General features: G+C 50.3%; 1 protein-coding gene across 2 annotated transcripts in view; it reads right to left on the bottom strand.

The window, feature by feature from the left end:
- LOC138498731 (CD5 antigen-like) overlaps positions 1–27,509 on the bottom strand; it is a 437,221-nt gene that overhangs the window by 203,174 nt on the left and 206,538 nt on the right. For both annotated transcript variants that reach the window (XM_069622369.1, XM_069622368.1), the window contains one exon: positions 9,247–9,567. In XM_069622369.1, the coding sequence (XP_069478470.1) occupies positions 9,247–9,567 (321 nt within the window). The remainder of the gene's footprint in view (positions 1–9,246; positions 9,568–27,509) is intronic.

A 27,509-nucleotide genomic window follows, 5' to 3' on the forward strand; every position in this document is an offset into this window, starting at 1 on the left:
ATCTATTCCTCCAAGCTGTGGAGGAGATCCCAGAGTCCACTGAATGATGAGAGATTATAACATGAGAAAGCGAGATGTGGAGGATTACCTACCACCTACCATACCATGTGCATTGACCAATCAAACTAAGACCACCTTACAATGCTGTGCTGAAAAGTGAAACAGCATCTATTCCTCCAAGCTGTGGAGGAGATCCCAGAGGCCACTGAATGATGAGAGACTATAGCATGAGAGGGAGAGATGTGGAGGACAGGTGGTGGTGCAAGCACAAGATCTATAGAGCAACACAAAACTTGAAGGGATTGAGAACTTTGTGGGCAAGTACTGATGGATTTGCAGTTACCACGCCCATTAGTAAAAGTGCGTACTAGTGCAAAAACATGCGCATGCAATCATTTTGGGCTATGCAGTCCTGATGAAGGCTGTTGAAGAATGTCAGCTGTGATAGAGTATTGCGCTATAACCAAGGAGGCCGACACATGGTGTGACCACCATTGCTATGTATGATGAAGAAATATACATGTCTGGGACTCACCTGTTGTCCTGCATTTAGTTACAGAAGAAATAACACAGATATGTGTTGAACTGATCACAGAGGCCCTCAGTCTACGTGCTTCTAAGCTTCTAAGCTGAACAAATTCTCCGATGTCAAAACCATACTTGGGTTTAGACTTTTTTAAATTTCAGTTTTCTGATTACTAATATCACTTGAGTAATGCATAATATGTTCACTTTTTTAAATGAACATGGAATATATAGACATATAGAAGGGGCGCTATCAACTGCGGAGATATATCCCATCCAAGGGATTTGCGTGATATCTGTAAGACCACCAGTGGGACACTTAAATTGTTTATGATGTCCCTCGGAACACTGAGGTGGAACTGATCTCATGTTTCATATCTATAATGTGTAACCTTAGGAGGCATTACAGCCCTGGGCAGAGGGCTGTAACAGGTATTATCAGCTGGCTCCTGAGCTATGGGCCTGAGGAAGGAAAGGAAGGTGTCATCATCATCTGTAAACAGATGGTATCAGAAGCCAAAGGTGAGTTTTCTGTGAGAAGAGGCGAAGGGTTGGAAGCGGGAGACCCTTGTGGTGTCCTTCCAGTTGGGAGATGTTGGAGGAGGTTCCAGGGCCCGAGAGAACGCATATGCAGTGAACGCCCACAGAGGACACCACCCACGGGGGGGGGGGGTCAGTGTCTTGAAAGCCAAAGTGCCAGAGAATCTGAAGGAGGGAGCACAGCTTCCAAAGAGCTTGTAAGTTCCATCTGTGCAGCTAGAATAGCCAGATACATTAGCAACAGAGGAACCCAGTGCAAAGGCATCGGCTTGGCTCAGGATTACGATGATCGAATCGAATCCGAAATGACCGAAGGAGAAATAACCGAAAGTTATCTTCTCGAAAATAACTTTTGAATTTTCCTCCTGCAGTCATTTCAGACAACCCAGCCCCACCAAGCCCCTTACTTACCTTCTGGCGGCACACAGAGAAGTGTGTTGCAGCCTTGCCATCCCTCTGCGACACTGGTTCCCTTCACGCACATGGAAGGAACCCGGAGCTGCAGGGTCCTTCCCCTTTTTTTTTAAGTTCACTTGTCCCCGGCTTTCCTCTTTATGGAATCAGGGAACACCCCTGCAACCCCCGAAGTCCCAGAAACTATCAAGGGTGGTGGGTACACCCCTGCAACCCCCGAAGTCCCAGAAACTATCAAGGGTGGTGGGTACACCCCTGCAACCCCCGCTCCCTTTGATGACCATTTCTGGCATTGTTTTTTTTCAATGCCCTATTCACCATTTTCTCTGATTCGTTTTATTTCTGACAATTTTTACGGATACTGAAGGCAAGTCCCTGAACGCTCAAACCAGAGAGAATACAACCATCAAGGGAAGAAAAGCCCAAGGTGATCTTGTAAGGATAACAAGTTTTAATCTCATACGCAGATGAGAGCAACAACAAAGAACTCTGCTGTCAAGAACGTTCTGCCAAAAAGTAGTACAAGCTGAAACCTTTCAAGGTACTCAGCATCATAGTGACGCAACAACATACAGTAAAAACCCACGCGGCTGATTGGAGGAACCCTATACATATACCAACTTTATCCACAAGGGATGGCAGTTTATTGGTCCCAGCCCATTTTGTCCGTCTTCCATCACATGGGCGCTGCGGGGCTCATCTTCTTCTCATGTCCAAGTTCAGAAAACATTAATTCTACTCCTACAATACAGCTCTTTATTACTATCCTGTGCACCTGGCAGGCCTTAAGATGGACACAAAGGAGCTTCTAGGGCACTCTAACCTTCACACACACATTTCACTCAATCCCTCCGCGCCATCGGGCTCCAAGGTCTCCACCCTCATTTTGAACTATAATGTATCCCTCCCAGCACCTCGCAAAACAAATCACACAATTGTCACCTTGCGGATGTGCCCTGTCCATCCTCTTTGACATTTCAGACTTACTTTGGGGTTGGTGGTCAAAGGGCACATGGTGCCATGGAATTCATGGGTCTTAGGGTTTAGTCAGTTATATGGGCTATAATTCGTGGTCACCCAGGTTTGGGCAGGGTCATGCTTTGGCCAGTGTGAGATAACATGCACACCAGGCGCCGGTCTCTGACCGCGCGCGACCTTGTAGGGCACATTCCTCTAGTGTGAAAAACACGTCTCTGCAACACTTTTGGAGCAATGAATACATCTTGTGGCGGTTGGGGGTGTGGGCTGTCCTCATGGGAGCACCGACATGGCTCGGGATTTCTGTGGTCTTGGGAATTTGGGCCTAGTGCATGCAATGCCGCATTTACTGCGCAGGCCTTCCCTTCTACCTATGATTAGCGATGCCGCCTGCGCCTTGGGCCACCCCATGTAATTAGACTTTATTTGACTATATTAAAATGGGGTCCTGTTAAAGGGGAGGCGTCCCTTTCACTGTTCTCCCTCCCCCCTGACCCATCACAGTGCCTCAAATGCATCTCGCCTCACTTTAAAGTGCCTAGGGGGGACGAAGCTGTCCCCTTCCCAAAAATACCCTTGGTTCAGATCAGCTCACCTTGCAATAATCACTTTATTTTGAAAAAGGTATTTCAAAAGTTATTGCTTTGTTAAAAAGAGGGGTCATAAAGGATTGGTGTTTCAGAGGGGAGCGTATCACGGCAACATCAACAATTGTTTGCTTTTCTATTTGAAACACTTCACCATAAGATATGTCCCTCATTACGAGTGAGCCGGTCCGTAATTAAGGTGCTGGTTGCAACGTTACCAGCACTTTTTCCGGACAGGCTCAATCCAAGTCTGCCGGTGGGGGCTGTGATCTAGCGTCAGGCCGTGACCGGCTTTTAGTTCACGTCCCTACCGGCAAATACATCACAGATTCACCTGCCCGTTAACAGCCCTGGGACTCCACGGGATTGGGAACTTACTGTTCCGCTGTCGCCTGTAATATCTCGGTATCACGGGATATTGGGCAGCGAGAACAGTAAGCCGAGGTTGCAGGTAACCTACTGGTACTGACGGTGGCCTACCAGAAACCTCATAATGAGGCATCGTTTTGAGAACTGCCAGGCTATCCTAAGGTTTGCTTTGATCTAAACACTCTCTGGTTTTGACATACAGCCTTCCTATGACCACTGTGGTATTTGACTGTCCTGATAGTTGAGCCATGCAAGCACTTTTTTATTTTGGGTTTTTATTGAGTACAAAGCAACTGGGCGGTGCGTTCATTTTCTTATAATAATGATAAAGGAGGGAGATGTGTTCTAGTTGTATCTTTATTGGTTGTTTAATTATAGCTTTAATTTTTATCAGGACATTCAACAATGTTGGAGTGTAGACATATTATGGATGGAATGTAGCCAAGTCACCTGATGGCATGGCTGGAATATAGCTATGTCATTTTGATGAGGTAACATTCTAGAAATCTATGATGTGGATGTTTACTTTCACATAATGTTCCATTTTAGTCAGTTGCTGCTTTAGTATGTTGATGTGATGGTGTACTGCTGGAGGTCTCTATTTGAAGTATTAACTTAAATAAACAGTCAAGTTCTGTTCACGTGTATCCAGACGCATCGTATTTAACATTGGCGACGAGGATCCTAGAAGAATAAGGAAGTAAAAAGACCTTAGGCCGGCTCCTGCGATCCTGCTGTGCCGTGTCCGACTGCGGCCGATCCGTTCCACGGAACGTTGCAGCGGCCCACAAGGAAGTGCTACGGCCGCCCGCTCGCCCTCCTCCCAGACCCGTTTTCTCAAGTATGCGGATTTGAGTCCCCTCCTCACCTCGCCCGCCGCGCCCTCCGCGCCCCAACCAAGCTCCTTCCTACATGACGCAAAGACTGCGAGGCTGTTGCTGATCCTCCCCTCGCTGCTTTTGATGCCATATTACACAGTATAACCGCACACTGTAAAGGGAAGGGTGAAGAGTAAAGAAGGGAAGTCCAAATACAGACAAGGACATTGTGAGGTCAGGTGAGGGATGAGGATAAGGGGTGAAGATATTATAGCCCCAAAGCAAAGGGCCAAGAACAAAAAGGGAAAAGGGCACTAAGGAGAAGACTCTGCACAGGGAAAAGGGCACTAAGGAGAAGATTCTGCACACCACTAGTATCTGAAGTACAGAAGGGGCCAGTAAGCACCAATAAGCAGCTATTAAAGAAATGTAAGTACAGAGGAGACACTCTACGATCATTTTCAAATAAGTGAGAGCCAGAAAGTGCCTAGAGGCAGGGAGCAGATAACAGAAAAGCAAAGGAGAACTGAAGATAACTAAGCTAAGAATTACGGATAGAAAGAAAGTAGTACCTCACATCATACGGGAGCAGCATCATGGCCATGTCAAATGTCAGTGGCCCACCTATATTTATGGCAACTCCAGGATCAGTACAAATTAAGTGGCACAATGGAAGAAAGGATTTATGCATTATTTGAAAGCGGCTGGTGGTAATTCATTTTCCAATGACAAAAGAATTGCCCTACTGATGCATCATTTAGGGTACGAAGGACAGAGGATCTTTGAGACCCTCCCACAAATTGCAAGCGACGGCGAAGGAGATGCCATGTCTGAATTGGATTGTGCTTTTGCGAAGATGGACCTACACTTTAACCCAAAGACAAGCAGTATACTTGAAAGGTATAATTGAACCAGGAGAATCATTAGAAGAGTGTGTTACCGTGCTACGCCAATTGGCATCTTCATGCAAGTTTCAAGGGTCTTATGATGAACGTTTACGTGACCAGTTCATGACACATTGCAGATCTCATCGTATTCGTCAGGAATTATGGCTCAAGGATGAACCTACGTTGGATGAGGTGTTGGCCACCGCTCGCAGGGTTGATCATTCATTAGCTTGCATTGCGAAATTGGCAAAAGAGATGCGAATGAAATAAAGGCAGAGGTGTTGAATGTGAATGAACAAAAGACTAAGGACAAGGACAAGGAAAAACAGTCATATCATGGTGGAAGCGAGACCAAAAACTACAAGCAGAAAGGAGAGAGAGGAGAAAAAGAGGAACACTTGTTTTATTGTTGTGCCAGTAATACACATTTCACTGCCGCTGTAGTGTGTCCAGGAAGAAGAGCAGTATGCGCTAAATGCAAGAGAAGAGGATATTTTGCAAATCGTTGCAAAAATTACCCAAATAGTCAGAAGAAGGTCTTATATGTCACAAGAGGAGGAAGGAAGAAAATCTTCAGATGATGAAAATGATTTTCCGGTAGAAAATGTTATTGTTAACACTGTAAATGCTGTTGGTGACGGGAATGATGAAGATGGTGAGTGTGGACGTCCCTATGTGAGTATTAAAGTGAATGGGAAGGAAGTATGGATGATGGCTGATTCAGGGTCAAAAATCACACTCATGTCAAGGGAGGTATATGAAAGGGATGTAAAAGGTGATTTACAGAAACTCTTGAAGCCCGACATTAGACCTGGTGGTTATAATCAAGAGCCAATTGATCTTTTGGGATACAGTATGAGTCAGTTTGAACTTAAGGATCGGGAATGTGAGGGAAAAATATATGTAACCAAAAGAGGGCTCACTTTATTGGGGTGGAGGGAGCAGAAAATGTTAAAAATCAAATTGGATCCCAAATGTTCTGAGCAAGTGTTGCAAGTAGGTGAAACAGTCATGACTAGACATCTCTTGGTATTTAAGAAAGGTATTGGCAAGATAAAAGGTATACAACATCAAATGGTCTTAAGGAAGGGAAGTGTGCCTATAGCAGCAAATTGAGGCCGGTACCCCTGGCAGTAAGAGAAGGGGTCAAGGAGGAGCTCACAACACTTTTGACATTGGGTGTTATTGAAAGAGCAGGAGGGGTGGACTGGATTTCTCCATTGGTGGTGGTCAAAAAGATCTCAGGAGAACTCCGTTTGAGTGTGGATCGACGCCAACCTAATAAATGTGTGATGTTGGATCGCCATCCCCTCCCGAATATGTCAGAAATGCTAGCAAGGATTGGCCAAGGGAAGGTATTTTCCAAACATGCCATCTGCTTATCACCAGGTGGAACTGGAGGGGCGGTGCCGTAAATTGACAGCATTTGTCACTCATGAAGGGGTTTTTCAGTTTAAACGCATACCGTTTGGTCTTGTGTCCGCTTTGGCCGTTTTTCAAAAGATCATGGACAGGTTAGTGGGTCGAATCAGAGGTGTATATTGTTTCCAGGATGATGTGCTAGTTTGTGGGAAGAATGAGGAGGAGCATGACAACATCCTGGATAGGGTGCTAGATGTATTTGAGAAGAATGGCATTGTGTTAAGGGAGGAGAAATGTAAGTTTGATGTTTCTAAAGTTGAATATTTAGGGCATGAAATATCGTTAAGTGGAGTAAGACCAAAGGAGCGTTTGGTCAGTGCCATAAAGGATATTAAAAGCTCAGAAGACAAAGCACAGTTGAGGTCAATCCTAGGGATGACCGAGTTTCATCAAAAGTTTGTGTGCAATTATACCAGTAAGGTGATTGAACTAAGAAAATTGCTAAAGAAGGAGAATGATTTTGTTTGGTCTCCTAAGTGTGAAGAGGAATTTGATAGATTAAAAAAGGAGATTGATTTATCACAACCTTTAGGTCATTTTGAAGTCACAGTGGGTGCATCAGAAATGGGGATTGGAGCAGTGTTATAGCAAGTGGATGACAATGGCAAAGAATGTCTCATAGCACATGCCTCTTGAGGTCTAAGGGGTGCAGAGTATCATTACTCAGTACTGGAAAAGGAGGCATTGGCGTGTTATTGGGCCATGGAGAAATTTAGAAATTTCATTTGGGGTACGTGTTTTGTGTTATGTACAGATCATAAACCTTTGAAAGAAATTTTGGAAAATAAAGGGTTGGATAAAGTGTCCAGAAGGGTGGCTGGATGGATTACCTACATGCAATGCCATAGTTTTTTAGTCAAAGTAATTCCAGGCAAAGAAAATGTACTAGCTGATAGTTTGTCAAGATTGAGGAGGAATGTAGATTCTGATTTATGTGTTGAGATCATGGAGATGGAAATGGTATTTGTGAATACCGATGTATCAAAGTAAGAATGGTTGGAAGAGACCTGCATAGATGAATGTTTAACTTTGGTTAAAGCATATGTGGAATCGGGAGTATGGCCCAGGAAAGCTGATTTGGAACATGGTGCAGAACCATTTTGGGAGCTCAGGAATGAATTAAGTGTTGTTGATGGCATTTTATTCAGATGGGAACGAGCTGTAGTACCCAGATCTTTGCGAAATAGAGTGGTCGATTTAGCCCATACGGTACACATAGGCATTACCAAGACAAAGAATGTTTTGCGAAACGACTACTGGTGGTCTGGATTTGATAGAGACATAGAGAGAAGGTTGCTGGAATGTTCCATGTGTAAAAAAATTGGGAAGGGAGAGGTTGCAAAACAACAACCCCTAGTAGAAGTAGATGTACCAGGCAGCGTTTGGGGAGATCTGGCGATGGACATTCTAGGTCCTGTTGATCTAGGGTATGGAAGAGGAATATATGTGGTTGTGATGATTGATCTATTTTCCCGTTGGTGTGAGTTTAGTATTGTAAGAGATATGTCTGGAGAAGTTATGGTAAAGGAACTGCAACAAGTGTTTGCTAGGGAAGGTATTCCAGAAAGCATACTTACAGACAATGGTCCTCAATTTACTGGTGGCTGTTTTGTCAGATATGTGAAAGAGTGTGGGATCAAGCACAGGAGGATGGCTTTATATCATCCGGAGACAAATGGATGTGCAGAAAGGATGAATAGATGCATCATGGAGAGTATTCGAATGACGAATGAAACAGGATGTGATAAGAAGGTCGCTATTCAGGACAGATTGTTTGGTTTGCGCATTTCACCTCATTCGATCACAGGTATAACCCCATTTCAGTTGATGAGAGGCTGTAAACCCAATACTGCAGTTAGCCCACCGTGTTTGGGAAGAAGTAGGGAGAGCGATTATGTGGTGGACGGCAAAAAGAGAGAATGGAAGACGAGGAAAGAGGAATGGGTGGCACGTGAAAACGAGGCAAGAAGACATTGAGGATCGAGTGTGGAGACATGTGAGGATAAAGAAGGGAGTGTTAAAGAATAAAGGAGAAGCGCTTTACTCTGATCCCGTGAGGGTGGTGGCTGTGTTGCGTGGAGCGATTTGTGTGGTGGGAGGACAGGTGTGGAACATGAATCGTGTTGCTCTTGTTAGGAAGGTCTGACAGTGTGTGACTGAATAAAGGAAGGAGATGTGTTCTAGTTGTATCTTTATTGGTTGTTTAATTATAGCTTTAATGTTTATCAGGACATTCAACAATGTTGGAGTGTAGACATGTTATGGATGGAATGTAGCCAAGTCACCTGATGGCATGGCTGGAATATAGGTATGTCATTTTGATGAGGTAACATTCTAGATATCTATGATGTGGATGTTTACTTTCACATAATGTTCCATTTTAGTCAGTTTCTGCTTTCCAGAGTATGTTAATGTGATGGTGTTATGCTGGAGGTCTTTATTTGAAATTTTAACTTAAATAAACAGTCAAGTTCTGTTTACGTGTATCCAACCGCATAACATTCAACAAGAATAACCATTATAGCATAACATTTATTCATTGTGATGTGAAATCTTGCTAATGTTAGGTGGTAGAAATGTCTTAATGTTAGACCACATTTGAAAATACAGTGCCCATCCTTGGGGCATGAAGAAGTTTGACACTGTTTTACTGCACAGGTAATGAGGTTACATATTCTGCACAATCTATTTATCTAAGAGTCTTACCACTGCATACCACGCCAGCATCTCTTCTGCCCCTGCAGTCGTTGTATCCCCAGTTGGTGTGTGGGCACCCGAAGAGTGAATTCTCCAGGCCCGTACACTCGACGTTACTCAGCAAGATTGGCCAGGAACCTTTCCCAAAGGGCTGATTGTTACTTTCTGCTTTCAAGGCTGATCCGCATCCCAGCTGCCTGCAGACCACCTCAGCATCCTTCTCATCCCAGCCATGGTCACAAACCGTCGCCCATCGGTTCTGGTGCTTGACCTCCAACCGACCCCTGCAGGTGTCGCCGGCATTGACCAACCGCAATTCATCAGCCCCACCTGAGAGGGAAACAAGAAGGCAGGCATTGAGAGTCAGGGTAGAACAACCAGCCTCAACAAGTTCCTCAAATCCCTCACCGATGCGACTGCCAGATATGTAAAGCGTGACCGGCGGCCCTTGAGGAGGAGCTGCCCCCATGCCTGGAGACATCCATTGGCGATAAGGAATGATGGGATTGATGCATGTGTGTGATCTGTGGGACCTACACAACAGAACCTAAAGAGCTGTATTGTTACCCTGTTTATGAGGGAACCCGTGGGAGCCATGTGGGCATTACATGAGAAACAGACATTGTTTTTTTACCTACATACAAATAGCGCATTTTGGGAATCCTGTTAACCACCACTGGGACCTGGGGGGGGGAGGAGGCAAGATTGGTTGCAGGTAGGGAGGATTTTGTTCTAAACGTGGGGCAAGAACTTGAAAGCGATTGGCCTTCTGAGGGGCTGCACTGCAGGAGGCCCGGACAGGATTTGTTTGCTTGCCTTGGACAAGGCATTCTGCCCCGCAGCCAGACAGCAGGAATGACCAGGGAGATGAAGGCCATTCACACCTCTGAGTGAGGCCGCACACATGCTCAAGCAGGCAGCCTACACCTATCTAGCAAAAGCCATGACAGCAGGAATGACCAGGGAGACAGAGGCCATTCACACCTCTGAGTGAAGCCGCACACGTGCTCAAGCAGGCGTCCTACAACTATCTAGCAAGAGCCATGACAGCAGGAATTACCAGGGATATGGAAGGACATTCACACCTCTGGGTGAGGCCGCATACGTGCTCAAGCAGTCGCCCTACACCTATCTAGCAAGAGCAATAACAGCAGGAATGACCAGGGAGATGGAGGCCATTCACACCTCAACCTAGGGTTCAACGACCCAGCAGACTTACATGCATCTACCATAGCCAATACGATATCATCACTCGGAATCTCCCAAAAAGTCAACCTACCCACCCACCTGAAGGATAGAACCCTAGACTGGGTTGCTGATGCTAATTGCTCAGCGGTCATCACCGCCACCACACCACTACCCTGGACCGACCACTCGTTGGTCTCTTTTAACTTACTGACCTCTAGATCAACTACCACAACCGTGTCACTGGCACCACCCTGCCTCACAAGAAACAAGAAAAATATTTCAATAGACAAAATCATCCCAGCTATCCTTCCAACCTTAAACGCATTACCAGACAATCTAGATCCCAACACACTAGTCCACGAATATAATAAAATCATGTTATCTACCATGGACAAAATTGCCCCACTCAAACTTCGCACCAGCAAGCCAAAAACCCATTTAAACAAATGGTATACACCCGAACTCAAAGCCCTCCGCCTAAAAAAGCGAAAATGTGAAGCTGATTGGAAACTATGCCCCTCCAGTGAAAAGAAAGCCATCCTTGACACGATTTCTCGTCATTACAAAGCTGAAATCTGCTTAGCCAAACGGAATTCCTATAACATCCGCATTGCCAATTCCAATTCAAGCATGAAGGAGCTCTTTTCCATACTGAAGGAACTTGAGTCACCCATTGCTACACCCGACACCTGCACTAAGAACCAGACCTGGTGCACAGACAACCAACAAGCACTAGCAAATAAAATAAACACCTTACAAAACAAAATTCAACTAAAAAAAGACTCCCTTAACCTCACTAACCCTCCCATACCTCCGCCCATTACCTCACCAAGTACACACATCAACTCATTCACCTTCTCTAAAACCACCACCCTGGAGGTTGAGAAAATCATCCTTTCCCTTAAACCATCAAACTGTAAAGGCGATATCTGCCCCGCACACATAATAAAGGACGCAGCCAGAGACCTGTCGCCCTTTATCTCTAAACTCATAAACGCCTCTTTCTCCTCAGGCAGCATCCCCGGCAACTTAAAACAATCTTGGGTGCTCCCCCTCCTCAAAAAACAGACGCTTGACCCCCTCATCCCCACTAACTACCGACCCATCACCACGGTACCCTTCCTACTGAAAATCTTGGACAAAGTTGCCTATGTCCAGATTCAAAAATACCTAGAACTGCACAAGTTACTAGGCTCCAGACAATCAGGTTTCCGCCCACTACACGGCACGGAAACAGCCCTCATCGATCTGAAAACCCAAATTGATGATCTGAGGGACAAGGGCAAGACAGCTCTCCTCCTCTTACTTGACCTCTCCGCGGCTTTCGACCTCGTCGACCACAAGGTCCTCTGCAAACACCTTGACTCAGCTGCTCACTTCTCCCCAGAAGCTATCAAATGGATTGAATCCTTTCTGAGCGAGAGAACCATGAGAGTCTTCTCCCCTTCAGCAGCAGCAGACCCCTCTCCTATTACTTGTGGAGTCCCGCAGGGCTCATGCGTCTCCCCCACACTATATAACGTCTTCACCAAACCCCTGTTTGACGATCTGGACCATCTGGGTGTCACCTACACTAACTATGCTGATGACACTCAGATTCTCCTCCCACTTTCAGGGGATCACAGTAAGGACAGAGAGTTGGTGAATAGGGTATATCTCATCATTCAGGCATGGATGGCATTGTATAGTCTATGCCTGAATGATGACAAGACAGAGCTCATCATCTTAGGTTCCCCCGCTAATATCAACAAACTAGGCCTTGATTATGCCGAATTCAACATAGATGGCAATCTCATCAGAGTATCCAGGGAAGTAAAAACCCTCGGCTTTTATCTAGATGCCACTATGTCATTCACTAAACAGGTCAACTCACTAGCATCTACCACTGCGTACACCTGCAAATTAATAAGGGCAGGCAGACCATTCCTATCCAATGACAGCTGCTTGATCCTGGCAAGAGCACTCATACTATCTAGGCTCGATTATTGTAATGCCCTCTATAGTGGCGCTAACAAAGCCATTATACACAGGCTTCAAATCCTACAAAATAATGCCTTGAGAGCTGCCCTCGGCATTAATAAGAGAGATCATATCTCTTCCACCAGACGCCAACAGAAATGGCTCTCCACAGACAACAAAATCAAACTAAAGTTGGCCTCCCTAACCCATAAAGCCCTCAACAATGCCGCCCCCAGCTACCTGATGGACAAGGTAAAGAGAAAGTCCTCCATCCGACAAACAAGAACTATCAATTCCAACCGCCTGATAATTCCCAGATTCAAACTCTCCACCATTGGTGGGAACAGTTTCCCGGTGAAAGCTGCCACGCTCTGGAATTCTCTGCCACACAACCTAAGAGCTGACCAACCATATCTACACTTTAGAAGACACCTCATCAGTCACCTTAACTCCAATAACCCTTGTATGTAGCTGCACTCTCTATACCTAGGCATAGATAGTGATACCTTGCTCGCGACTTCGCCCTCGCCTCTAACAGCCCTTACAGCACACATCTGTACACTTACCTCCTGTATAGATATTGACCTTTTATGTATGAAGATCTGCATACATTTCCATACCTCCTATTCCTGTAATCTTGAATATTTTTTCTCAGGAGTACCCGCCTCTAACAGCCCTGTACATATTTGTATATTTGTATATTTACCCCTGCATAGATATTGACTTTGTATGTATGAAGATTTGTACATTTCTTATTCTGTAATTCTGATTATCTCTATCACTACCTCAAAGTGTATATTTCTGCAACATTGTAAGCTTCGAATTATCTTCTGCCTGCGCCCTGTTGCCCCTGGGTAAGGTGCGCCATACAAATAAATAAACAAACAAACAAACAAACAAACCTCTGAGTGAGCCGGCACACGTGCTCAAGCAGGCATCCTACACCTATCTAGCAAGAGCCATGACAGCAGGAATGACTAGGGAGACGAAGGCCATTCACACCTCTGAGTGAGGCCGCGCACATGCTCAAACAGGCGGCCTACAGCTATCTAGCAAGAGCCATGACAGCAGGAATGACCGTGGAGACAGAAGACCATTCACACCTCTGAGAGAGGCCGCACACGTGCTCAAGCAGGCATCCTACACCTATCTAGCAAGACCCATGACAGCAGGAATGACCAGGGAGATGGTGGCCGATTCACATCTCTGAGTGAGGCTGCACACGGGCTCAAGCAGGCGGCCTAAACTTATCTAGCAAGAGCCATCACAGCAGAAATGACCAGGGAGACGGAAGGCCATTCTCACCTCTGAGTGAGGCCGCACACATGCTCAAGCAGGCGGCCTACACCTATATAGCAAGACCCATGACAGCAGGAATGACCAGGGAGACGGAAGGCCATTCACACCTCTGAGTCAGGCCGCACACGTACTCAAGCAGGCATCCTGCACCTATCTAGCAATGCCATGACAGCAGAAATGGCCAGGGAGACAGAAGGCCATTCACACCTCTGAGTGAGGCCACACACATTCTCAAGCAGGCGGCCTACACCTATCTAGCAAGAGCCATGACAGCAGGAATGACCAGGGAGACGGAAAGCCATTCACACCTCTGAGTGAGGCCGCACACATGTTCAAGCAGGCGGCCTACACCTATCTAGCAAGAGCCATGACAACAGGAATGACCAGGGAGACGAAAGGCCATTCACACCTCTGAGTCAGGCCGCACACATGCTCAAGCAGGCGGCCTACACCTATCTAGCAAGAGCCATGACAACAGGAATGACCAGGGAGACGAAAGGCCATTCACACCTCTGAGTCAGGCCGCACACATGCTCAAGCAGGTGTCCTACCTATCTAGCAAGACCCATGACAGCAGGAATGACCAGGGAGACGGTGGGCCATTCACAGCTCTGAGTGAGGCCGCACACGAGCTCAAGCAGGCGGCCTACACCTATCTAGCAAGAGTCATGACAGCAGGAATGACCGGGGAGACGGAAGGCCATTCACACCACTGAGTGAGGCCGCACACGTGCTCAAGCAGGCGTCCTTCCCCTATCTAGCAAGAGCCATGACAGCAGGAATGACCAGGGATATGGAAGGCCATTCACACCTCTGGGTGAGGCCGCACACGTGCTCAAGCAGGCATCCTACCCCTATCTAGCAAGAGCAATAACAGCAGGAATGACCAGGGAGACGGAGGCCATTCACACCTCTGAGTGAGACGAAAGGCCATTCACACCTCTGAGTCAGGCTGCACACATGCTCAAGCAGGCGGCCTACACCTATCTAGCAAGAGCCATGACAACAGGAATGACCAGGGAGACGGAAGGCCATTCACACCTCGGAGTGAGGCCCCACACATTCTCAAGCAGGCGGCCTACACCTATCTAGCAAGAGCCATGACAGCAGGAATGACCAGGGAGACAGAAGGCCATTCACACCTCTGAGTGAGGCCACACACGTTCTCAAGCAGGCAGCCTACACATATCTAGCAAGAGCCATGACAGCAGGAATGACCAGGGAGACGGAGGCCATTCACACCTCTGAGTAAGGCCGCACACGTGCTCAAGCAGGTGGCCTACACCTATCTAGCAAGAGCCATGACAGCAGCAATGACCATGGAGACGGAGGCCATTCACACCTCTGACAGAGGCCGCACACGTGATCAAGCAGGCGGCCTACACCTATCTAGCAAGAGCCATGACAGCAGGAAAGACTGGGGAGGCAGAAGGCCATTCACACCTCTGAGTGAGTCCGCACACGTGCTCAAGCAGGCGGCCTACACCTATCTAGCTAGAGCCATGACAGCAGGAATGACCAGGGAGACGGAAGGCCATTCACACCTCTGAGTCAGGCCGCACACGTGCTCAAGCAGGCGGCCTACACCTATCTAGCAAGAGCCATGACAACAGGAATGACCAGGGAGACGGAAGGCTATTCACACCTCTGAGTCAGGCTGCACACATGCTCAAGCAGGCGGCCTACACCTATCTAGCAAAAGCCATGACAACAGGAATGACCAGGGAGATGGAGGCCATTCACACCTCTGAGTGAGGCCGCACACATGTTCAATCAGGCGTCCTACAACTATCTAGCAAGAGCCATGACAGCAGAAATGACCAGGGAGATGGAGGCCATTCACACCTCTGAGTGAGGCCGCACACATGCTCAAGCAGGTGGCCTACACCTATCTAGCAAGAGCCATGACAGCAGGAAAGGCCAGGGAGACGGAGGCCATTCACACCTCTGAGTGAGGCCGCACACGTGCTCAAGCAGGCAGCCTATACCTTTCTAGCAAGAGCCATGACAGCAGAAATGACCAGGGAGAAGCAGGGCCATTCACACCACTGAGTGGGGCCACACACATGCTCAAGCAGGCGGCCTACACCTATCTAGCAAGAGCCATGACAGCAGGAATGACTGGGGAGACAGAAGGCCATTCACACCTATGAGTGAGTCGCACACCTGCTCAAGCAGGCGTCCTACACCTATCTAGCAAGTTCCATGACAGCAGTAATGCCCAGGGAAACGGAAGGCCATTCACAACTCTGAGTGAGGCCGCACGTGTACTCAAGCAAGCGTCCTACACCTATCTAGCAAGAGCCATGACAGCAGAAATTACCAGGGAGACAAAAGGCCATTCACACCTCTGAGTGAGGCTGCACACGTGCTCAAGCAGTCGGCCTACACCTATCGAGCAAGAGCCATGACAACAAGAATGACCAGGGAGATGGAGGCCATTCACACCTCTGGGTGAGGCCACACACGTGCTCAAGCAGGCGGCCTACAACTATCTAGCAAGAGCCATGACAGCAGGAATGACCAGGGAGATGGAAGGCCACTCACACCTCTGAGTGAGGACACACGCATGCTCAAGCAGGCGTCCTACACCTATCTAGCAAGATCCATGACAGCAGGAATGACTGGGGCGACAGAAGGCCATTCACACCTCTGAGTGAGGCTGTGCGCGTGCTCAAGCAGGTGGCCTACACCTATCTAGCAAGAGCCATGACAGCAGGAATGACCAGGGAGACAGAAGGCCAGTCCCACCTCTGAGTGAGGCCGCACACATGCTCAAACAGGCGGCCTACACCTATCTAGCAAGAGCCATCACAGCAGAAATGACCAGGGAGACGGAAGGCCATTCAGACCTTTGAGTGAGTTCGCACACGTGCTCAAGCAGGCGTCCTACACCTATCTAGCAAGAGCCATGACAGCAGGAATGACCAGTGAGACAGAGGCCATTCACACCTCTGAGTGAGGCCACACACGTGCTCAAGTAGGCGTCCTACACCTATCTACCAAGAGCCATGACAGCAGGAATGACTGGTGAGACAGAAGGCCATTCACACCTCTGAGTGAGGCCGCACACGTGCTCAAGCAGGAGTCCTACACCTATCTAGCAAGAGCCTTGACAGCAGGAATGACTGGGGAGACAGAAGGCCATTCACACCTCTGAGTGAGGCCGCACACGTGCTCAAGCAGGTGTCCTACACCTATCTAGCAAGAGCCATGACAGCAGGAATGAACAGTGAGACAGAGGCCATTCACACCTCTGAGTGAGGCCGCACACGTGCTCAAGCAGGCGTCCTACACCTTTCTAGCAAGAGCCATGACAGCAGGAATGACTGGGGAGACAGAAGGCCATTCACACCTTTGAGTGAGGACACACGCGTGCTAAAGCAGACGTCCTACACCTATCTAGCAAGAGCCATGACAGCAGAATTGACCAGGGAGACAGAAGGCCATTCTCACCTCTGAGTGAGGCCGCACACATGCTCAAGCAGGCGGCCTACACCTATCTAGCAAGAGCCATGACAGCAGCAATGACCAGGGAGACAGAAGGCCATTCACACCTTTAAGTGAGGCCACACACGTGCTCAAGCAGGCGGCCTACACCTATCTAGCAAGAGCCATGACAGCAGGAATGACCAGGGAGATGGAAGGACATTCACACCTATGAGTAAGGCCGCACTCGTGCTCAAGCATGCCGCCTACACCTATCTAGCAAGAGCCATGACAGCAGGAATGACTGGGGAGACAGAAGGCCATTCACACCTTTGAGTGAGGCTGCCCACATGCTCAAGCAGGTGGCCTACAGCTATCTAGCAAGAGCCATGACACCAGGAATGACCAGGGAGACAGAAGGCCATTCACACCTCTGAGTGAGGCCGCACACGTGCTCAAGCAGGCGTCCTACACCTATCTAGCAAGAGCCATGACAGCAGAAATGACCAGGGAGACGTTGGCCATTCACACCTCTGAGTGAGGCCGCACACATGCGAAAGCAGGCGGCCTACACCTATCTAGCAAGAGCCTTGACAGCAGGCATGACCAGGGAGACCGAGGGTGATTCACACCTCTGAGTGAGGACACACGCATGCTCAAGCAGGCGGCATACACCTATCTAGCAAGAGCCATGACAGCAGGAATGACCAGAGACATGGAAGGCCATTCACACCTCTGAGTGAGGCTGCACACGTGCTCAAGCAGGCGGCCTACACCTATCTAGCAAGAGCTATGACAGCAGAATTGACTGGGAAGACAGAAGGCCATTCAAACCTCTGAGTGAGGCCGCACACATGCTCAAGCAGGCGGCCTACACCTATCTAGCAAGAGCCATCACAGCAGAAATGACGAGGGAGACAGAAGGCCATTCACAGCTCTGAGTGAGGCCGCACATGTGCTCAAGCAGGCGGCCCACACCTATCTAGCAAGAGTCATCACAGGTGAAATGACCGGGGAGACGGAGGCCATTCACACCTCTGGGTGAGGCCACCCACATGCTCAAGCAGGCGGCCTAAACCTATCTAGCAAGAGCCATCACAGCAAAAATGACCAGGGAGACGGAAGGCCATTCTCACCTCTGAGTGAGGCTGCACGCGTGCTCAAGCAGGTGGCCTACACCTATCTAGCAAGAGCCATGACAACAGGAATGACCAGGGAGATGGAAAGCCATTCACACCTCTGAGTCAGGCCGCACACGAACTCAAGCAGGCATCCTGCACCTATCTAGCAATGCCATGACAGCAGAAATGACTAGGGAGACGGAGGCCATTCTCACCTCTCAGTGAAGCCGCACGCGTGCTCAAGCAGGTGGCCTACACCTATCTAGCAAGAGCTATGACAGCAGGAATGACCAGGGAGACGCAGGGCCATTCACACCACTGAGTGAGGCCGCACACGTGCTCAAGCAGGCAGCCTATACCTATCTAGCAAAAGCTATGACAACAGGAATGACCAGGGAGACGGAGGACATTCACACCTCTGAGTGAGGCCGCACACAACTGCTCAAGCAGTCAGCCTACACCTATCTAGCAAGAGCCATGACAGCAGGAATGACCGGGGAGATGGAAGGCCATTCACGCATCTGAGTGAGGCTGCACACGCGCTCAAGCAGTCGGCCTACACCTATCTAGCAAGAGCCATGACAGCAGGCATGACCAGGGAGACCGAGGGTGATTCACACCTCTGAGTGAGGACACACGCGTGCTCAAGCAAGCGGCATACACCTATCTAGCAAGAGTCATGACAGCAGGAATGACCAGGGAGATGGAAGGCCATTCACACCTCTGAATGAGGCCGCACACGTGCTCAAGCAGGCGACCTACACCTATCTAGCAAGAGCTATGACAGCAGAAATGACCGGGCAGACAGAAGGCCATTCAAACCTCTGAGTGAGGCCGCACACATGCTCAAGCAGGCGGCCTACACCTGTCTAGCAAGAGCCATCACAGCAGGAATGACCAGGGAGACAGAAGGCCATTTACACCTCTGAGTGAGGCCACACACGTGCTCAAGCAGGTGGCATACAGCTATCTAGCAAGAGCCATGACAGCAGCAATGACCAGGGAGACGGAGGCCATTCACACCTCTGAGTGAGGCCGAACATGTGCTCAAGCAGGAGGCCCACACCTATCTAGCAATGCCATGACAGCAGAAATGACCAGGGAGACGGGGGCCATTCTCACCTCTCAGTGAAGCCGCACGCATGCTCAAGCAGGTGGCCTACACCTATCTAGCAAGAGCTATGACAGCAGGAATGACCAGGGAGACGCAGGGCCATTCACACCACTGAGTGAGGCCGCACACGTGCTCAAGCAGGCAGCCTATACCTATCTAGCAAAAGCTATGACAACAGGAATGACCAGGGAGACGGAGGACATTCACACCTCTGAGTGAGGCCGCACACACCTGCTCAAGCAGTCGTCCTACACCTATCTAGCAAGAGCCATGACAGCAGGAATGACTGGGGAGACAGAAGGCCATTCACACCTTTGAGTGAATCCGCACACGTACTCAAGCAGGCGTCCTACACCTATCTAGCAAGAGCCATGACAGCAGAAATGACCAGGGAGACGTTGGCCATTCACACCTTTGAGTGAATCCGCACACGTACTCAAGCAGGCGTCCTACACCTATCTAGCAAGAGCCATGACAGCAGGAATGACCAGGGAGATGGAAGGCCATTCACACCTCTGAGTGAGGCCGCACACGTGCTCAAGCAGGCGGCCTACACCTTTCAAGCAAGAGCTATGACAGCAGAAATGACCGGGCAGACAGAAGGCCATTCAAACCTCCGAGTGAGGCCACACACATGCTCAAGCAGGCAGCCTACACATATCTAGCAAGAGCCATGACAGCAGGAATGACCAGGGAGACGGAGGCCATTCACACCTCTGAGTGAGGCCGCACACGTGCTCAAGCAGGTGGCCTACACCTATCTAGCAAGAGCCATGACAGCAGCAATGACCATGGAGACGGAGGCCATTCACACCTCTGACAGAGGCCGCACACGTGATCAAGCAGGCGGCCTACACCTATCTAGCAAGAGCCATGACAGCAGGAAAGACTGGGGAGGCAGAAGGCCATTCACACCTCTGAGTGAGGCCGCACACGTGCTCAAGCAGGCGGCCTACACCTATCTAGCTAGAGCCATGACAGCAGGAATGACCAGGGAGACGGAAGGCCATTCACACCTCTGAGTCAGGCCGCACACGTGCTCAAGCAGGCGGCCTACACCTATCTAGCAAGAGCCATGACAACAGGAATGACCAGGGAGACGGAAGGCTATTCACACCTCTGAGTCAGGCTGCACACATGCTCAAGCAGGCGGCCTACACCTATCTAGCAAAAGCCATGACAACAGGAATGACCAGGGAGATGGAGGCCATTCACACCTCTGAGTGAGGCCGCACACATGTTCAATCAGGCGTCCTACAACTATCTAGCAAGAGCCATGACAGCAGAAATGACCAGGGAGACAGAAGCCATTCACACCTCTGAGTGAGGCCGCACACGTGCTCAAGCAGGCAGCCTATACCTTTCTAGCAAGAGCCATGACAGCAGAAATGACCAGGGAGAAGCAGGGCCATTCACACCACTGAGTGGGGCCACACACATGCTCAAGCAGGCAGCCTACACCTATCTAGCAAGAGCCATGACAGCAGGAATGACTGGGGAGACAGAAGGCCATTCACACCTATGAGTGAGTCGCACACCTGCTCAAGCAGGCGTCCTACACCTATCTAGCAAGAGCCATGACAGCAGTAATGACCAGGGAAACGGAAGGCCATTCACAACTCTGAGTGAGGCCGCACGTGTACTCAAGCAAGCGTCCTACACCTATCTAGCAAGAGCCATGACAGCAGAAATGACCAGGGAGACAAAAGGCCATTCACACCTCTGAGTGAGGCTGCACACGTGCTCAAGCAGTCGGCCTACACCTATCTAGCAAGAGCCATGACAACAGGAATGACCAGGGAGATGGAGGCCATTCACACCTCTGGGTGAGGCCACACACGTGCTCAAGCAGGCGGCCTACAACTATCTGGCAAGAGCCATGACAGCAGAAATGACCAGGGAGATGGAAGGCCACTCACACCTCTGAGTGAGGACACACGCATGCTCAAGCAGGCGTCCTACACCTATCTAGCAAGATCCATGACAGCAGGAATGACTGGGGCGACAGAAGGCCATTCACACCTCTGAGTGAGGCTGCACGCGTGCTCAAGCAGGTGGCCTACACCTATCTAGCAAGAGCCATGACAGCAGGAATGACCAGGGAGACAGAAGGCCAGTCACACCTCTGAGTGAGGCCGACACATGCTCGAACAGGCGGCCTACACCTATCTAGCAAGAGCCATCACAGCAGAAATGACCAGGGAGACGGAAGGCCATTCAGACCTTTGAGTGAGTTCGCACACGTGCTCAAGCAGGCGTCCTACACCTATCTAGCAAGAGCCATGACAGCAGGAATGACCAGTGAGACAGAGGCCATTCACACCTCTGAGTGAGGCCACACACGTGCTCAAGTAGGCGTCCTACACCTATCTACCAAGAGCCATGACAGCAGGAATGACTGGTGAGACAGAAGGCCATTCACACCTCTGAGTGAGGCCGCACACGTGCTCAAGCAGGAGTCCTACACCTATCTAGCAAGAGCCATGACAGCAGGAATGACTGGGGAGACAGAAGGCCATTCACACCTCTGAGTGAGGCCGCACACGTGCTCAAGCAGGTGTCCTACACCTATCTAGCAAGAGCCATGACAGCAGGAATGAACAGTGAGACAGAGGCCATTCACACCTCTGAGTGTGGCTGCACACGTGCTCAAGCAGGCGTCCTACACCTTTCTAGCAAGAGCCATGACAGCAGGAATGACTGGGGAGACAGAAGGCCATTCACACCTTTGAGTGAGGACACACGCGTGCTAAAGCAGACGTCCTACACCTATCTAGCAAGAGCCATGACAGAAGAATTGACCAGGGAGACAGAAGGCCATTCTCACCTCTGAGTGAGGCCGCACACATGCTCAAGCAGGCGGCCTACACCTATCTAGCAAGAGCCATGACAGCAGGAATGACCAGGGAGACAGAAGGCCATTCACACCTTTAAGTGAGGCCACACATGTGCTCAAGCAGGCGGCCTACACCTATCTAGCAAGAGCCATGACAGCAGGAATGACCAGGGAGATGGAAGGACATTCACACCTATGAGTAAGGCCGCACTCGTGCTCAAGCATGCGGCCTACACCTATCTAGCAAGAGCCATGACAGCAGGAATGACTGGGGAGACAGAAGGCCATTCAAACCTTTGAGTGAGGCTGCCCACATGCTCAAGCAGGTGGCCTACAGCTATCTAGCAAGAGCCATGACACCAGGAATGACCAGGGAGACAGAAGGCCATTCACACCTCTGAGTGAGGCCGCACACATGCTCAAGCAGGCGTCCTACACCTATCTAGCAAGAACCATGACAGCAGAAATGACCAGGGAGACGTTGGCCATTCACACCTCTGAGTGAGGCCGCACACATGCGAAAGCAGGCGGCCTACACCTATCTAGCAAGAGCCATGACAGCAGGCATGACCAGGGAGACCGAGGGTGATTCACACCTCTGAGTGAGGACACACGCGTGCTCAAGCAGGCGGCATACACCTATCTAGCAAGAGCCATGACAGCAGGAATGACCAGAGACATGGAAGGCCATTCACACCTCTGAGTGAGGCCGCACACGTGCTCAAGCAGGCGGCCTACACCTATCTAGCAAGAGCTATGACAGCAGAATTGACTGGGCAGACAGAAGGCCATTCAAAACTCTGAGTGAGGCCGCACACATGCTCAAGTAGGCGGCCTACACCTATCTAGCAAGAGCCATGACAGCAGAAATGACCAGGGAGACAGAAGGCCATTCACAGCTCTGAGTGAGGCCGCACATGTGCTCAAGCAGGCGGCCCACACCTATCTAGCAAGAGTCATCACAGGTGAAATGACCGGGGAGACGGAGGACATTCACACCTCTGAGTGAGGCCACCCACATGCTCAAGCAGGCGGCCTAAACCTATCTAGCAAGAGCCATCACAGCAAAAATGACCAGGGAGACGGAAGGCCATTCTCACCTCTGAGTGAGGCTGCACGCGTGCTCAAGCAGGTGGCCTACACCTATCTAGCAAGAGCCATGACAACAGGAATGACCAGGGAGATGGAAAGCCATTCACACCTCTGAGTCAGGCCGCACACGTACTCAAGCAGGCATCCTGCACCTATCTAGCAATGCCATGACAGCAGAAATGACCAGGGAGACGGAGGCCATTCACACCTCTCAGTGAAGCCGCACGCGTGCTCAAGCAGGTGGCCTACACCTATCTAGCAAGAGCTATGACAGCAGGAATGACCAGGGATACGCAGGGCCATTCACACCACTGAGTGAGGCCGCACACGTGCTCAAGCAGGCAGCCTATACCTATCTAGCAAAAGCTATGGCAACAGGAATGACCAGGGAGACGGAGGACATTCACACCTCTGAGTGAGGCCGCACACAACTGCTCAAGCAGTCAGCCTACACCTATCTAGCAAGAGCCATGACAGCAGGAATGACCGGGGAGATGGAAGGCCATTCACGCATCTGAGTGAGGCTGCACACGCGCTCAAGCAGTCGGCCTACACCTATCTAGCAAGAGCCATGACAGCAGGCATGACCAGGGAGACCGAGGGTGATTCACACCTCTGAGTGACGACGCACGCGTGCTCAAGCAAGCGGCATACACCTATCTAGCAAGAGTCATGACAGCAGGAATGACCAGGGAGATGTAAGGCCATTCACACCTCTGAATGAGGCTGCACACGTGCTCAAGCAGGCGGCCTACACCTATCTAGCAAGAGCTATGACAGCAGAAATGACCGGGCAGACAGAAGGCCATTCAAACCTCTGAGTGAGGCCGCACACATGCTCAAGCAGGCGGCCTACACCTGTCTAGCAAGAGCCATCACAGCAGGAATGACCAGGGAGACAGAAGGCCATTTACACCTCTGAGTGAGGCCACACACGTGCTCAAGCAGGTGGCATACAGCTATCTAGCAAGAGCCATGACAGCAGCAATGACCAGGGAGACGGAGGCCATTCACACCTCTGAGTGAGGCCGAACATGTGCTCAAGCAGGCGGCCCACACCTATCTAGCAATGCCATGACAGCAGAAATGACCAGGGAGACGGGGGCCATTCTCACCTCTCAGTGAAGCCGCACGCATGCTCAAGCAGGTGGCCTACACCTATCTAGCAAGAGCTATGACAGCAGGAATGACCAGGGAGACGCAGGGCCATTCACACCACTGAGTGAGGCCGCACACGTGCTCAAGCAGGCAGCCTATACCTATCTAGCAAAAGCTATGACAACAGGAATGACCAGGGAGACGGAGGACATTCACACCTCTGAGTGAGGCCGCACACACCTGCTCAAGCAGTCGTCCTACACCTATCTAGCAAGAGCCATGACAGCAGGAATGACTGGGGAGACAGAAGGCCATTCACACCTTTGAGTGAATCCGCACACGTACTCAAGCAGGCGTCCTACACCTATCTAGCAAGAGCCATGACAGCAGAAATGACCAGGGAGACGTTGGCCATTCACACCTCTGAGTGAGGCCGCACACATGCTAAAGCAGGCGGCCTACACCTATCTAGCAAGAGCCATGACAGCAGGCATGACCAGGGAGACCGAGGGTGATTCACACCTCTGAGTGAGGACACACGCGTGCTCAAGCAGGCGGCATACACCTATCTAGCAAGAGCCATGACAGCAGGAATGACCAGGGAGATGGAAGGCCATTCACACCTCTGAGTGAGGCCGCACACGTGCTCAAGCAGGCGGCCTACACCTTTCAAGCAAGAGCTATGACAGCAGAAATGACCGGGCAGACAGAAGGCCATTCAAACCTCCGAGTGAGGCCACACACATGCTCAAGCAGGCAGCCTACACATATCTAGCAAGAGCCATGACAGCAGGAATGACCAGGGAGACGGAGGCCATTCACACCTCTAAGTGAGGCCGCACACGTGCTCAAGCAGGTGGCCTACACCTATCTAGCAAGAGCCATGACAGCAGCAATGACCATGGAGACGGAGGCCATTCACACCTCTGACAGAGGCCGCACACGTGATCAAGCAGGCGGCCTACACCTATCTAGCAAGAGCCATGACAGCAGGAAAGACTGGGGAGGCAGAAGGCCATTCACACCTCTGAGTGAGGCCGCACACGTGCTCAAGCAGGCGGCCTACACCTATCTAGCTAGAGCCATGACAGCAGGAATGACCAGGGAGACGGAAGGCCATTCACACCTCTGAGTCAGGCCGCACACGTGCTCAAGCAGGCGGCCTACACCTATCTAGCAAGAGCCATGACAACAGGAATGACCAGGGAGACGGAAGGCTATTCACACCTCTGAGTCAGGCTGCACACATGCTCAAGCAGGCGGCCTACACCTATCTAGCAAAAGCCATGACAACAGGAATGACCAGGGAGATGGAGGCCATTCACACCTCTGAGTGAGGCCGCACACATGTTCAATCAGGCGTCCTACAACTATCTAGCAAGAGCCATGACAGCAGAAATGACCAGGGAGACAGAAGCCATTCACACCTCTGAGTGAGGCCGCACACGTGCTCAAGCAGGCAGCCTATACCTTTCTAGCAAGAGCCATGACAGCAGAAATGACCAGGGAGAAGCAGGGCCATTCACACCACTGAGTGGGGCCACACACATGCTCAAGCAGGCAGCCTACACCTATCTAGCAAGAGCCATGACAGCAGGAATGACTGGGGAGACAGAAGGCCATTCACACCTATGAGTGAGTCGCACACCTGCTCAAGCAGGCGTCCTACACCTATCTAGCAAGAGCCATGACAGCAGTAATGACCAGGGAAACGGAAGGCCATTCACAACTCTGAGTGAGGCCGCACGTGTACTCAAGCAAGCGTCCTACACCTATCTAGCAAGAGCCATGACAGCAGAAATGACCAGGGAGACAAAAGGCCATTCACACCTCTGAGTGAGGCTGCACACGTGCTCAAGCAGTCGGCCTACACCTATCTAGCAAGAGCCATGACAACAGGAATGACCAGGGAGATGGAGGCCATTCACACCTCTGGGTGAGGCCACACACGTGCTCAAGCAGGCGGCCTACAACTATCTGGCAAGAGCCATGACAGCAGAAATGACCAGGGAGATGGAAGGCCACTCACACCTCTGAGTGAGGACACACGCATGCTCAAGCAGGCGTCCTACACCTATCTAGCAAGATCCATGACAGCAGGAATGACTGGGGCGACAGAAGGCCATTCACACCTCTGAGTGAGGCTGCACGCGTGCTCAAGCAGGTGGCCTACACCTATCTAGCAAGAGCCATGACAGCAGGAATGACCAGGGAGACAGAAGGCCAGTCACACCTCTGAGTGAGGCCGACACATGCTCGAACAGGCGGCCTACACCTATCTAGCAAGAGCCATCACAGCAGAAATGACCAGGGAGACGGAAGGCCATTCAGACCTTTGAGTGAGTTCGCACACGTGCTCAAGCAGGCGTCCTACACCTATCTAGCAAGAGCCATGACAGCAGGAATGACCAGTGAGACAGAGGCCATTCACACCTCTGAGTGAGGCCACACACGTGCTCAAGTAGGCGTCCTACACCTATCTACCAAGAGCCATGACAGCAGGAATGACTGGTGAGACAGAAGGCCATTCACACCTCTGAGTGAGGCCGCACACGTGCTCAAGCAGGAGTCCTACACCTATCTAGCAAGAGCCATGACAGCAGGAATGACTGGGGAGACAGAAGGCCATTCACACCTCTGAGTGAGGCCGCACACGTGCTCAAGCAGGTGTCCTACACCTATCTAGCAAGAGCCATGACAGCAGGAATGAACAGTGAGACAGAGGCCATTCACACCTCTGAGTGTGGCTGCACACGTGCTCAAGCAGGCGTCCTACACCTTTCTAGCAAGAGCCATGACAGCAGGAATGACTGGGGAGACAGAAGGCCATTCACACCTTTGAGTGAGGACACACGCGTGCTAAAGCAGACGTCCTACACCTATCTAGCAAGAGCCATGACAGAAGAATTGACCAGGGAGACAGAAGGCCATTCTCACCTCTGAGTGAGGCCGCACACATGCTCAAGCAGGCGGCCTACACCTATCTAGCAAGAGCCATGACAGCAGGAATGACCAGGGAGACAGAAGGCCATTCACACCTTTAAGTGAGGCCACACATGTGCTCAAGCAGGCGGCCTACACCTATCTAGCAAGAGCCATGACAGCAGGAATGACCAGGGAGATGGAAGGACATTCA

The sequence above is a fragment of the Ambystoma mexicanum genome, chromosome 5q, assembly GCF_040938575.1.
Source record: "Ambystoma mexicanum isolate Mex_15411 chromosome 5q, UKY_AmexF1_1, whole genome shotgun sequence".
In the NCBI taxonomy this organism is placed as follows: Eukaryota; Metazoa; Chordata; class Amphibia; order Caudata; family Ambystomatidae; genus Ambystoma; species Ambystoma mexicanum.